The sequence below is a fragment of the Pipistrellus hanaki genome (genome assembly GCF_964339955.1).
Source record: "Pipistrellus hanaki genome assembly, chromosome: 1".
NCBI classification, from domain to species: domain Eukaryota; kingdom Metazoa; phylum Chordata; class Mammalia; order Chiroptera; family Vespertilionidae; genus Pipistrellus; species Pipistrellus hanaki.
Window position 1 is genome coordinate 149,659,849 of NC_140503.1, and position 15,620 is coordinate 149,675,468.

General features: G+C 39.3%; 1 protein-coding gene across 1 annotated transcript in view; it reads left to right on the forward strand.

Moving 5' to 3' along the window:
- The window catches only part of STPG2 (sperm tail PG-rich repeat containing 2), a gene marked incomplete at both ends in the record, with an annotated part of 103,766 nt that overhangs the window by 16,986 nt on the left and 71,160 nt on the right, over positions 1 to 15,620 (forward strand). Inside the window, 3 exons of the mRNA XM_084865563.1 lie at positions 1,108 to 1,211; positions 7,602 to 7,760; positions 14,008 to 14,169. Of these exons, the coding sequence (XP_084721689.1) occupies positions 1,108 to 1,211; positions 7,602 to 7,760; positions 14,008 to 14,169 (425 nt within the window). The remainder of the gene's footprint in view (positions 1 to 1,107; positions 1,212 to 7,601; positions 7,761 to 14,007; positions 14,170 to 15,620) is intronic.

Here is a 15,620-nt window from a genome sequence, read left to right on the forward strand (position 1 = left end):
ATTGAGTGGTTGTCTCCCACATGTGCCTGGAACCAGAGATTGAGCCCACAGCTGAGAGAAGTGCTCCTGATCAGAATCCAACCTAGGACCTTCAGTCTGTGGCTTTATGCTCTATCCACTGAGCCAAACTGGCTAGGGCTCCCATCTCTTCTTTAATATCTATGTTGCTTTAACTATACTAATTTTCTTGATACATTTCTTGAGATATTTATCAGTCTTTCAGCAGGCTAAGTCTGTCTACTGTCTACTAAGTTTGTCTAAGTTTATGATTGCTTTTACTGTGAAATTTGTAACTTTTATTTATAAACCTTTGGGGTGAGGCAATCCAACTATGGATCAAAGCAAGGGGACATTATTAATTACTTGTTATAAACTCACTTTAAGTTATTTCTACTTAGGCTGTCTCTATAAATTTATATATGTTATTCTCTACAAATAATAGATGCTGTTCCAAAATACAAAACAGTGGTCTTTGGAGGATGAAAATACATTATCAGCTAAATATAACTGCCATTTTTATCTCAACCAAATATACTTAGAAGAAAACAGACTTTTGTCTTTTATTTTCTTTAGGTATTTTTTCTGTTGTTTAGCAACTCCAGGTTCTTATATTTAATATATAAGGTATATATTATATATTATATAATATTATATATATATATATATATATATATACACACACACACACACACACACACAAATTCTGCTTTTACATTAGAATCTTTAAAATGCAACAACTTGCCAGAACTGGTTTGGCTTAGTGGATAGAGCATCGGCCTGCAGACTGAAAGGTCCCAGGTTCGATTCCGGTCAAGGGCATGTACCTTGATTGCGGGCACATCCACAGTGGGGAGGTGTGCAGGAGGCAGCTGATTGATGTTTCTCTCTCATCAATGTTTCTAACTCTCTATCTCTCTTCCTCTCTGTGAAAAATCAATAAAATATATTTAAAAAAAATAAAATGCAACAACTTCTGTAGCTAACTGTTAATTCTGATAGTATAGTATCAACAGTTGAAGTTAATAATTGATTTTTATGCATTTTGAGTGCTTTTTCTCTGAAATCATTGAAATATTATCTGTCGCTGATACGATTTTACTTTTATAGGTGGATATGCACCATTCCTTTCTTTGGTTGTGAGAAACACTGTTGCCCTTAACACTGAGGAAGCTATTCCAGGTCCAGCACACTATAATGTTTTTGAAAATCAGGTAAGTTTATAATAAATATTATAATTATTTAAGTTAATAAAATTATGCTTTCTTTCTTTAATAGACTGTCATGACAATTGTTTTTTTCCCCTCCTTCATATTATCTCCTTTCTCCTTTTAATCTATATTTTGTAGTTAGAATAAGAGAAAGTAAATGTGTTTCAATTCTGGTTGAACATATTCTGTAAAGCCAGAGCTATTGAAACTGAATCACATGTCTCCTAATTCTATAGAGTCTCAAGAGTGTTTGACAAGAGTATTTTTGATGTTTCATTCATGTTAAAAATACTCCTCTCTTATTATGTAGGATTGGATTTACAACTCCAATCCTACATAATAAGAGAGGAGTATGCTAATTATCTATTGTGCCGTGAGGCGTAATTACCTACTGTGTAATGACCAGATCATGGATCTGCAGGAGGGTGGGGCAGCGAACTACAAGTGGGTAGTGGAGAGCTGCAGGAGGCGGAGAGCTATAGGAGGGGGGCAGGGCAGCAAGCTATGAGGAGGGCGCCTCAGGAGTGTGGGCAGTGGGCAGAGAGCTACTGGTGCATGGATTCATATGCAGGGCTACTAGTATCTTCATATTCATGAACATCACCTTTTATTCTTTCCACACACTTTGCCTTCGTAAATAATGACTCCTAGCTGACCCCACCAGACCTTATCTTCCTTGTTGGAGGCCCAGACACAGTCGCTGAGGCCTTAAGTTTTGCATTAGTCTCCCTGAGTTGATAATAGCAACCATTCTGTTAGTAGATTTTGGTTACAAGCAATAACATAGATTTTAAAGATAGATACTAGGTTTACCATGAAAGATTTATAGGAAAGGAACTTAAGTAGCTCATATACACTTACAGGAAGATTGAATAATTAAGTCTTAAGGCAGTATAAGACTAAGATAATTCTAGGTATTGCAGTAGTAGAAACTTCTGCAACTTTTAATAGGAAACTACCATTAGATATACTTATTTACGTTTTTTCTTTCCTTTCTCCTCCTCCTTCTCCCCCTTCTTTTTTTCCTTGCCCTCTTTCTCCTCCTTCTAATCTTCCCCTCCCAACCACCACTACCTTTCTTCTTCTCCATCCTTATCTTTTATCTTCTCCTTCTCCTCCTGCTCCTCTTACTTCTACTACTTCTGTTTTTGTTGTTGTTTTATTTTCTTCCTTTCATTTTTTTATGTGTGGCTCCAAAGAAAATTAAAATTCTCAGTAGGGAGAATCTGATTGGTCCAGTTTCATTATGGAACAACACCTGTGGTTCCAGGGTTAGGATATCCTGTGTTTGTAAGCTACTTTAAAACCACTAAGCCATAAACCCCCAACACTCATAGACACAGATAACAGTGTGGTGATTACCAAAGGGGAATGGGGGAGGTAGAAGAAGATAAAGGGGGGATAAATGGTGACAGAAAGAGACTTGACTTTGAGTGGTGAACACACAATATGATATGCAGATAATGTATTATGGAATTGTACACCTGAAACCTATAGAATTTTATTAACCAACTAGAGGCCTGGTGCACAAAATTTTTGCACGGTGGGTGAGTCCCTCAGCCCGAACTGCACCCTCTCCAATCTGGGAGCCCTCAAAGGAGCCCTCTCCAGTCTGAGAGCCCTGACATCTTAGGCCCACTTCTCGTGGTTCTCTGCTTTCTGCAGGGCCTGGCTGCTCCACACCTGCTGACCAGAGGCTCTCCACAGTCCAGAGGCTCTTCATGGCCCAGAGGCCCTCTGTGTCCCACCCTGGACGCTCTGCGCCCACTGCCCAGAGGCCCTTCATGGCTGTGGTGGAATGCTTGCCTCATTGCTATGGCTGCCTGCTCTCAGCGGCCGCCCCCTACCCCCACCTCCTGAGGACTGGGGGACTCTGGCAGGGCTAAGGGGACTGGGCATTGCCATCTTTGTGATGGAGCGATGGTTAATTTGCATATTACCTTTTTATTAGGATTTCACCCCAATAAATTCAATAAAATTAAAATACTACTGTAAAAACATTTAAAACCCCTACAAAACTATGGAAAGGGGGTGGGATTTGATTGTCTCAAGGCTGATGAATATGCTGTTATCTATATATATTCTATATATATATATATATAAAAGCCTAAGTGACCGAATGACCGAATGACCAATCGTTAGACTGGTCACTATGATGTGCACTGACCACCAGGGGGCAGACGCTCAATGCAGGAGCTTCCTCCTGGTGGTCAGTGCACTCCCATAACAAGAGTGCTGCTCAGCTGACTAACCCATCCTGATGGCTCATCCGCCCGGTGGCAGCCACTCCCTCCCTCAGTAGTCCTACAGGTCCAATCTCTGGAGAATGGGCCAGGTACCAATGGACTGGCACTGCTGGCATGATCCCAACAGCACCACTGGCCTCCCGGAAATTAGCCTCAGGCACCGCAGCCGCTTCCCCTGCCTAGACTCTCCACAAGGAAGAAATGATATAAAAGTGGCCATCCCCTTTCCTTTCCCCTTCCCCTTTCCCCTTTTTTCTTTCCCCTTTCCCTTTCCCCCCTTTCCTTTTCCCTTTCCCTTTTCCATTTCATTTCCTTTTGTCTTTCTTTCTTTCTGTCTTTCATCCTCATCAGAGGATATTTTTTCCCCATAGATTTTTAGAGAGAGGGTAGAGGGAGAGGGAGAGACAGAGACAGAGAAAGAGAAACATTGATGTGAGAGACACATCAATTGGTTGCCTTCCATACACACCCCAAACAGTCCTGGGGATTGAGCCTGCAACTGCACTACATGCCCTTGACTGGAATCATACCTTGGACCCTTCAGTCCTTGGGGCAATGCTCTAAACACTTAGCCAAACCGGGTAGGTCCTTATATTGTTTTTTGCTTTATAGCATAAAGAGCCTGAAATGGTCAGCTTTCAATTCATTGGAACATATGTTGCTTCTCTCTGTCTTGAGAATGCTGGAGCTTAGAGGACAAAAAGCAAAACATTCAATAGTGGGTCATTAAATCTAATCATTAGAAGTGTCATTCCTACTTCCATGCCATGGCCCACAAACTAGCATATTCATGGGTATATGGGCTTTCTAGTTCTACCAACAGTTCCCTTATTAAAATTGATACATAACCCCAGTATTCTAAGAAGGAAAAGTAGTAAAATACACAATAGGTAGATTTTAAAGTTGTTAAAAATGACGTGTCAGGATGTTGGAATATTATTTTATGTTAATACTGATTTTAGTCAATTCCATGTGAGATAATATAAAATACAATCTAGATTAAAATTTACTGTATTTAATATTGGGTAAATTTCTTGGATTTAAAGAATAAGGAATTGGGAATTCTGCTTTTTTTATATAATGAGTGAACAAGAAAAAAGTTCTAGTAGTCTCTATTTTTCTTCTTAAAATTTTAAACAAATGCCAGAAGAAGATTGATTTCCTTGTTTATAAAATTATTTCTAATTTATTTACTTAACTGCTGTTGATTTTGGGTGGGGGTAGTTTTAGGCTAAACTCTTATAGAACTTTTAGAAGTTTAAGAAGTGTGCATTTATCACAATGTTTAAAAAATAAAGTTTATTTTATTTTAAATGGATGAATTAGTATTGTGACATAGTTTACATAATTATTCTGTATATGAAACATAATTAAAGGAATAATATTATTGGAAATTAATGCAGGTATTTAACTTCTTTTTTTAAAAAACTTTTCTTTTGGAAGCATAGGTTGAAATGTTATTTTATATCAGTAATACTTAATAAATATTATTTAGGGACTTCAAATGACATTTTGAAAAACCTAAAATATGGGTTGTGGTTGTGAGGGCCTACCTTCAGTGTAAAATACAAAATACCTCAAGCTTTATTAAATAGAACATTTAAGTATTGAAACTGTGTGCAATAATTTGGTCTTCTGTGGTTATCTGTATCTCTTAAACTTATTTCACTTTGATTATGGGCATCATCACTATTCCAAAGTGGTGGGGAGGGGTGTGGAGGGAGGTTGGGTATATCTTTGCCTTTATAACTCTTGCCCAGTCATGGCAAAATCACTTTTCCTTTAGCATATCTAAAGCATGCTAATTTTTTTGTTTTATTTTATTGCTTAAAGTATTACATATAGTATTATATATGTCTTCTTTTTCCCCCATTGACCTCCCCCCAGACACCCCCACTCCGTAGCACATGCTCTCACCCCCCTACTGTCTGTGTCCATTGGTTATGCTTTTATACATGCATAAAAGTCCTTGGGTTCATCTATTACCCTGTAGAGTATTATGCATCTCTTACCCTGTAGAGTGTTATGCTAAGTGAAATAAGCCTGTTAAAGAAAGATAAATATCACATGATCTCACTCATTTGTGGAATATAATGAAGCATGCTGAGTTTTTTGAAAGGAAGTTTGTTTAGTAGAAAAGAACATAAAGGAATTAAAATAAAGTGAGAAGAATCAAGTTTACAAAGTGCAGGCTTTTGATCCTTTAATAGATAATTAGCTCATTAAGTTACCGGCCTTGTTCTGTTCATATCCTCTTTCCTAGGATTCTTACTTCAAAGTGTCAGTACAAATTTCACTTAAGTTTTCTGGTCCTGTTCTTTTCCAGTTTCTGACCTATCTCTGCAGGTACCATCTTGTTTTTGCTACATGAGAATGGTTCTAGATGTTCTTTTTTCTGGGTCTAGACAAATAGTTTCATAATTTTTATTATGTAGGCCTAGGAATAGATGTTCAAATTAGGTCTAATTTTTGATCTGAGAGATATCTCTCACTAGAGTGAGTGATAGGATATCACATATGATACAGTACATGCTCTCCTCTTTCAGATAAGAATTGCCCCTATAGTGTTGGGGAGTTGCTGACAATATAACAATTCATCAAATAACTATAGTATTTAGACAAAAATCCGTACTTAAAAAGTAGTAAGACCATTTTCTCAGAGGTTTTATATAAGATGCATAATCGGTCATATATTTTTGGGTCATTAATCTGACATATAGCAGTTCCTTTTGTAACCTCTTATAAAATCAGTAGAATTGGTAATTATGAAATATGAATAACCTGAAAATATTCTGGCTAATTTGTATCATAGTTAAAAAAAACCCCACTGTAGATCATTTTTAAAATCGTCTGTAAAAGTATTCAATGTAAATTTAAATTACAGTTTGAGCTTTAAGATCATGGAGACCATAGTAATGGCTTTCAAATAATCAAAATTTGAGGAGGCCTTCTTTTTTAGTGTGATTTATCATAACTTTTTATAAAACTTGTAATTTTTTTGCAAAATCATTAAAGTTTATTATAGATCTAATCTCTTTAAACATAGGAATTCTAACCTTATTAAAACAGTAATCAAATAGTGAATTGGCTATTTAAGAATATAATTGGCTCATTTTTTAAAAAAAGACCTCTATTGTGTATTTCTTGAAGCCAAATAAGGCAAATAATATGCAAACTAGAAATAAGCTCAGTTAATAGTGATTGTGAACAACTGACATGTATATACCACGTGAAAAGATCTGTTGGGAAATCAGTGACTTAAAAAAAAAAAATCGTATCTGATCAGTCAAATGCCAACCACTATTATGAATCATCTTTGGAGTGACTGCACTATGACTATTTATAGAAACTGGTACAATGGAATTTTATCTGAATAAACTGGAATTAGCCAGTTGATAATTCTGATTCTGGAGAACACAGATATTAGGCATGGAAGACATTTCTTAGTGCCTTCTCTGCAATGATAAAAAAAAAAAATTAAAATTAATCTGAGCATAAAATCTAGCAGGTGCCAGTACAGCTAAATAATTATCTTAGAAGATTTATTTTTTTCTTGCAGTATAAACAGAATTATTTTAGCTCGTTTCAGAGGTATAAATTCTTCATGAACCTGTTAGCATACACTCTTTAAAATAAATATTTTTCTTGATTTCAGGAAGAAAGGGAGAGAGAGAGGGGTAGAAACATCAGTGATGAGAGAGAATTGTTGATCGGCTGCCTCCTGCACAACCCCCTGCTGGGAATTGAGCTTGTAACTCTAGTATGTGCTTTGGCCCAGAATCCAACTGTGACCTCCCAGTTCATGAATTTATGCTCCACCACTGAGCCACATTGGCTCGACTATACACTCTTTATTTTTGCTCCACAGCTTTGGAGACTCCTGTTTCTCTGATTCCTATTCTAAAACTGAGTTTTGCATTCTCTTAGAGTGCTCTGAGTAAATTTTAGTTTGCGTTTAGAGTTAAAACTGACAGCTATCATTGTCAATTTTCATCCTCTTTTTCTAGGACTATGTCTTCAATCAGGGGCCTTAACTTTCTAAGGTTGGGTTTAAAAGCTATTTGTTCATATAAACATGTACTTATCAAATAGCTATTAATTATAAAGTGCTTCTTTTATTTATTTCATTTTTTTCTCTTCAATTCAGTGTAACATAAAAGGAGGTAGTAGTCTACAAAATCGGGAGAAGCGTTTTAAGAAGTTTATTTCCCATGGTCCAGGACCGGCAAGCTATGGTCAGTCTTGTTCTGGAACCTTAGATACCATGAAGAGAAAAGTACTAGAGACTAAAGATCATCTTCAATCAGTAGGTTGCAATTTTAAAGTAAGCTTCTAATGACATATCTTTTAGTTAATGTAGAAAAGGTTCAGTGTTTCCTGTGATGTTAAGTGCATTTAAAAAGCAGTACTATAAAACTTAGCAGGCTAATTGGTATCCATATTATAGTTATTTATAGTTAATGAGCACTTTGATTTTGTATACTTAAGTTTTTAATTGTATTGCCATCTGACTCCTTTTTTTGCTTTGAATAAATCTATTGTCACTTCCTATATCCATGGTGAACAGAAAGTAAGGAAGATTTTTAAAAACCATCTTTTTTTAAAAAAATATATTTTATTGATTTTTTTTTTACAGAGAAGAAGGGAGAGAGGGATAGAGAGCTAGAAACATCGATGAGAGAGAAACATCGACCAGCTGCCTCCTGCACACCCCCGACTGGGGATGTGCCCGCAAACAATGTACATGCCCTTGACCGGAATCGAACCTGGGACTCCTCAGTCCACAGACCGATGCTCTATCCACTGAGCCAAACCGGTTTCGGCGTAGAAACCATCTTAATGGGTTACCTGTATATGTGTTTATATATGAAACTCTGTTCAAGTGGTTAATAAAATCAGTGAAATTTAAAACATGATTCCTGAAATAAAAAGCTTAACATTTAAATGGTAAAGATATATATAGGGAGCTATTAATGCAAGGTGAAATATGCACAGGTGCTAAGTGAATGACCATGTAATTAAATGCCATAGGAATTTAAAGAAGGACTACTGTATTTTGGGGAAGTATAGTTTATAGAGGATTTATAGAGGAATATGCATTTAGGCATGGAGAGCTAAGTGAGTGAAAATAGAGAAATGGGATCTTATGGAAGACAATGAGAAGATTATTTGACTGAAAGGAGGAATTTGTGTAGGGGACTAGCAGGTAATATGTTTGAAAAGGTATGTTGGTATTGTGTAAATGAATACTTTTTACACCAAAGGCCTACCTTTTTGAAATAAATAATATAATCTTTCAGATTTTGGTCATGGTATCTTTTAGTGGTTCTGACTTCTCTTGCCATAATTTCTTCACATAACTCATGGTTAATTAAATTTGAATTAACTTCCTGCTTGTTTAGGAGAATATATTTTAGGGTTCAATACTCAGTTGAATAATGTCAGTGCAATTGCAGTGAGATTAGTATACTAGAGGCCCGGTGCATGAAAGTCATGTACTCTAGGAAGGTGGGGCAGGCCCTCAGCCCAGCCTGTGCCCTCTTGCAGTCCGGGCGCCCTTGGGGGATGTCTAACTGAGTTAGTGCTGCCGCGGAGGCGGGAGAGGCTCCCTCCACCGCTGCTCTGCTTGCCATCCATAAGCCCGGTTTCTGGCTGAAGGGTGCTTCCCTTGTGGGAGTGCACTGACCACCAGGGGGTAGCTCCTGCATTGGCATCTGACCTCTGGTGGTCAGAGTGTGACATAGCAATTGTTTGTTCTGTTGTTCAGTTGATTTCCATATTAGTCTTTTATTACGTAGGATTTAAATATCCTCTATTTCATGTGTGGAGACACGTAAATGTTTACTTACTCATGCAAGAATTTACCAGGCATTTTTTTAGTGACTGTATCAGACATAAAGCCGGGCACTGATAATACATAGAATACAAATCATTGCTCCCTGAGATCTATAATCTTAACAGGAAAATAATGAAAGAAATTCAGTACAAAAAATTTGATAAAATGATATTTTAATAAACATATCTATACTAGAGGGCCCAGTGTATGAAATTTGTACATTTGGAGATTCCTCAACCTGGCCCGTGCCCTCTCACAGTCTGGGAGCGCTCAGAGGGTGTCCCACTGCTGGCCAGGCATAAGTTGGAAGTCGGACATCCTTAGCACTACCGGGAAGGTAGGAGAGGCTCCTGCACTGCCGCTGTGCTTGCCAGCCAGTTTTGAGTCTGGCTTCTGGCTGAGCGGCACTCCCCCTGTGGAAGCACATTGACCACTAGGAGGCAGCTCCTGCATTGAATATCTGCCCCTTGGTGATCAGTGTGTGTCATTCTGCCATTTAGTCAATTTGTACATCAGCCTTTTTATTATATTTACTAGAGGTCCAGTGCACAAAATTCATGCGTGGGTGTGTGTGTGTGTGTGTCCCTCAGCCCAGCCTGCACCCTCTCCAATCTGGGACCCCTCAAGTGATGTCCAACTTCCCTCTCACAATCCAGGACTGCTGGCTCCCAACTGCTCCCCTGTCTGTCTGCCTGCCTGATTGCCCCTAACTACTTCTGCCTGCCAGCCTGATCACCACCTAACCACTCTCCTGCCAGCCTGATTGGTGCCTAACTGTTTCCCTTCTAGCCTGTTTACCACTAACTGTTCTCCCCTGCAGCCCTGGGTCCCCTGGGGTCTATAATCCCTGAAGGCCCAGTTGCCCCCAGCTTCCCTCCTCTGATGGGCCTGGTCACCCCTAACTGTCCTCCCCTTCAGGCTTGATCGCCATCAAACTGCCCTTCCTTGCAGGCCTGCTCCCTCCCAACTTCCCTTTCTTGCTGGCCATCTTGTGGCAGCCATCTTGTGTGTTTGAGTGATGGTCAATTTGCATATTACTCTTTTATTAGATAGGATAGAGGCCTCGTGCACGGGTGGGGGCCAGTTTGTTTGCCCTAAAGGATGTCCCAGATCAGGGTGGGGGTTCCCTTGGGACATGGGGCGGCCTGGGTGAGGGGCCTATGGTGGTTTGCAGGCTGGCTATGTCCCCTGATGACCCAAGAGGAGGCTCTTGTATCTGGGATTTATTTATCTTCAATAATTGAAACTTTATAGCCTTGAGTGGAGGCCTAGGCTGGTCAGGGTGTGTGGAAAGCTTGGCTTCCTCCATTACCAGGCAAACCCAAGCCTCCTGCTTGCTCCATGGCCACAGCCATCTTGTTTGGGTTAATTTGCATACTCGCTCCTGATTGAGTGGTGGGTGTGGCTTGTTGGTGTAGTGGAGGTACGGTCAATTTGCATATTACTCTTTTATTAGACAGGATAATAATAAAAGCATAATATGCAAATCGACTAAATGGCCAAATAGCAGAACTGCTCGGATGACCTTCCAGACAACCTTCCAGATGAAGCCAGAGCTGCAAGGGCCAAGGCAGCTAGGGCTGGCTGTGAGGGCTCAGGCATCTGGGGCTGTGCAGGCCTACTCTTTTTTTTTTTTTTTTTTTTTTAATATATTTTATTGATTTTTTCACAGAGAGGAAGGGAGAGAAGATAGTTAGAAACATCGATGAGAGAGTGTCATCTATCAGCTGCCACCTGCACTCCCCCCACCGGGGATGTGCCCACAACCAAGGCACATGCATGCCCTTGACTGGAATCGAACCCAGGACCCTTCAGTCCACAGGCCGATGCTCTATCCACTGAGCCAAACCGGTTTCGGCTGAAGGCCTACTCTTGCATGAATTTTGTGCATCAGTCCTCTAATCCTACCTAGAAATCCTATCTAATAAAAGAGTAATATGAAAATCGACCACCACTCCAACACACAAGATGGCTGCCCCCATGTGGACACATGATGGCCACCACACGATGGCTAGAAGGAGAGGGCAGTTATGGGTGATCAGGCCAGCAGGGGAGGGTAGATGGGAGGGACCAGGCCTGCAAGGGAGGACAGTTGGGGGTGATCAGGCCTACAGGGAAGGGTAGTTAGGGGTGACTGGGCTGGCAGAGGAGGGCAGTTGGGAGCAACCAGGCCTGCAGGGAAGAACAGTTTGGAGGGAACAGGCTGGCTGGGGAGGGAGGGCAGTTAGGGGCAATTGGGCTGGTAAAGGAGCAGTTAGGCATTGATCAGGCTGGCAGGGAGTGATTAGGGGGTGATCAAGCTGGCAGGCAGAAGCAGTTAGGGGCAATCAGGCAGGCAGACAGGTGAGCAGTTAGGAGCCAGCAGTCCTATATTGTGAGAAGGATATCCAATTGCTTGTTTAAACATCCCTCGAGGGGTCCCAGATTGGAAAGGGTGCAGGCTGTACTGAGGGACCCCTCCCCTCCTGCACAAATTTCATGCACTAGGCCTCTAGTAGAATATCTAAAAGGCTTATATGTGATGTGTCCCTGCGGGAGTTTGACTGGGAGACCAGGAGTTCTTTTGCTTGCTATGACATTCGCTGACCACCAGAGGTTAGCACAGATAGAAGGAAAGCCCTGGCCAGCAGTTGGAAGGCCCTGATTGGCCCTGATTGCTGGCTAGGTCTAGGGACCCTACCTGTGCACAAATTTTGTGCACTGGGCCTCCAATACAATAAAATGTTTAGTAATAGCCCAAAGAAGAGAGTTTTTGGAGGGATTACCGATATCACAGTTGAAAAGCATCTTTAAGAATTCACTAAGTATTTAAAAAGAATTGTAGCTGAAACTGGTTTGGCTCAAAGGATAGAGCGTCAGCCTGCCGACTGAAGGGTCCCAGGTTCGATTCCAGTCAAGGGCATGTAATGTGGTTGTGGGCACATCCCCAGTAGGAGGTGTGCAAGAGGCAGCTGATCGATGATTCTCTCTCATCGATGTTTCTGACTCTCTATCCCTCTCTCTTCCTCTCTGTACAAAATCAAAATATATTTAAAAAAAGATAAGTAAAACATCTTTCACCTGCTAGTGATATCATACTAGGTCCAGCATACTTAATAGTTGTCTCTAATGATAAAAAAAAAGAAATTCAACCAGTGACAGTATTTTTATAACATAATTATATATTGGGCATGTGCGCACAAACTATAAAATTAATTAATTAACTTAATAACTTATATTTATTTATTATAGAGCAGTGGTTGGCAAATTCATTAGTCAACAGAGCCAAATATCAACAGTACAATGATTGGTATTTCTTTTGAGAGCCAAATTTTTTAAACTTAAACTTCTAATGCTACTTCAAAATAGACTCACCCAGGCCGTGGTATTTTGTGGAAGAGCCACACTCAAGGGGCCAAAGAGCTGCATGTGGCTCTCAAGCCTCAGTTTGCCGACCACTGTTATAGAGGATTAATAGATTCTTAATAAGGAATTTTCCAGATAGCGAAAGGACTTAAATGCCTGTATTTTGATATATTTTATAGTAGTATTTTTTTTCTTTGTCCTCCTTTTTTTTTCTTGCTAGTCCTCTTCTGAGGATATTTTCCCACTGATTTTAGGAAGGGGAGAGACAGATAGAGGGAACCATTAATATGAGGGATGCATTGATTGGTTGCCTCCTGCATGCATCCTGACTCAGACTGTGCATCAACCCTGCAACTGAGATACGTTCTCTTGACCAAAATCTAACCCAGGACCATTCAGTCTACAAGTCAACGCGCTCTCTACTGAACCAAACCAGCCAGGGCATATAAGATATTTTTTATTAAAGAAAAATTTGAAAGATGCATAATTACCCTAAAACTCCTGACTCGAATATTAATATTGGTATTTTTTGCATAGTTTCTTTCAGTATTAAATCATGTATGTATATCACTTTATACACATATATAATTTCACAGATTCACAGATTCAATTTCATATTTTATATTTTTATTTCCTTTTCGCATTATGTCATAGACTTTTCTCTTATTACACAATTTCCACAATTAGGATATTAATAAAGGGTACAAATAATATGGATATAAGTCAGGAGCTGGGAAGGAATGAAATCAGGAAATGTTACAGAAAATATTGTTTGTTTTTTGCATAGCAGATACTACCGGTATGATAGCATGGCACAGTAATGTTGATTGTTGATGTGACTATAGTAATGAATGTCTCTTTTTATTACTTGCTTTACTAAGCAAGATAACTGAGCTGAGAAAGAGACACCTTGTCTCTGAAGGTGGTTTTAGTAGTAATGGTATATATCATCTTGGTTTATATTGATAAAGTGAGACTTGAATTCATCCCCTGAAATTACCTTTATAGGACCAATATTTTTGGTTTAACAGTTGCCGTTTAGTAAATTTAAAACCCTATATTTTATTGATTTTTTACAGAGAGGAAGGGAGAGGGATAGAGAGTCAGAAACATCAATGAGAGAGAAACATCCATCAACTGCCTCCTGCACACCCCCCACTGGGGATGTGCCCTCAACCAAGGTACATGCCCTTGACCAGAATCGAACCTGGGACCTTTCAATCTGCAGGCCGATGCTCTATCCACTGAGCCAAACCAGTTTCAGCTGCCTTTTAGTAAATTTTAATATTTGATTCTTCATTCCTTTTCTTCTTGTCCTCTTGCCTTTGAGTAAATAATATACATTATTTTATTTATTTATTTTTTTTTCCAGAAAATTTCAAAGTTACCTTCAATTTTCAGAATGATTGTTCCTTCAATTCCTTCTTATGGACCGTCATATGGTTATCATCTTAATGAGGATGGCAGTATTAAAAAACATCTTCCACCTGCTAGTGATATCACATTAGGTCCAGCATACTATAAACCTCAATTTGTAAGTATAAAGCATTTAATATTGACAATTGGGAAATTACTTATAATTATGCATATTTAGTTAATGTAATAATAATTGCTGTCACAAATAGATTCCCAATCTTAGTGACTTAATACATCAGAAATCCTTTTTTTCTCTCAATAATAAGGGCAATCTTTGTTAAGAGATTTCCTCCAGGTAAAGATTGAGAGACACAGGTTAATTCCATTTGTGTTGCTGTCATCTTCTGAGACCTTGTTGTCTTCTGCATCCAGCTGGCAGAGGGAAAAGAAGATGGAGGACTGCTAGTGGATAGATTTTGTAGGCCAGACATGAGAGTTGAAGCTCTGTCACATAGACACACTTAAATACCAAAGGAATCTGGGACATATATAGTATAGGAAAAAGAGGAAATATCAGAAGTCTCTGCTATAATGTATAATCCTGTACAATACATAGATATTATTTTCCTGAATTTGAAAGTGAAAAAAAAAATCCTACCTAATAAAAGAGTAATATACAAATTGACCATACCTCCGCTACATCCACCAGCCATGCCCACCAGCCAATCAGAGCGAGTATGCAAATAAACCAACCAAGATGGCTACAGCCACAGAGAGCAGGAGGGAGGCTTGGGTTTTCCAGGCAATGGAGGAACCCAAGCTTTCCAACTGCCCTTGCTGGCCTAGGCCTCCACTCAAGGCTACAAAGTTTCAATTATAGAAGGATAATAAACTCCAAACAGAAATTGCTGTGGGCCATGGAGTGAACAGGAGGCTTTGCTCTGCTCCAGGCTACAAAGTTTTAATTGTAGAAGGTAAATAAATCCTAGATACCAGGGTCTCCTCTTGGGTTGCCAGGGGGCGTAGCCGGCCTGCAAACCACCACAGGCCCCTTGCTCAGGCCACTCCATGCCCCAATGCAACCCCCATCCTGATCTGGCAAACCATCTGGCCCCCACTCATGCACCAGGCCTCTATTCTATCTAATAAAAGAGTAATATGCAGATTGACCATCACTCCAACACACAATATGGCTGCCCCCATGTGGTAAAAGATCCTGCCCCTATGTGGACACAAGATGGTCACCACAAGATGGTCAGCAGGGGAGGGCAGTTGGGAGGGACCAAGCCTGCAAAGTAGTACAAACATAATAATAGATACCATGTACACTTCATAACATATAAAACATAACATTTTGTCACACTTGAATTAGATATGTTAAAATAAATATATTATTAAAATTACTTACCTACCCAATTTCCCTCTCTTCATTCTTCTCCTTTTGTTAAAGTAAACACTAAATCTTTATTATATGCATAGATAACTTATATGGTTTAAAACATATAAGTAAAAGATATCATCTGGTATATAGGTGGCTTTTTCACTTAATGTTATATTTCCTAGGTTTAACTATATATATGTATTAGATCTAATTCATTCATTGTTTCCAGTTAATTTCTTTTTAAAAAA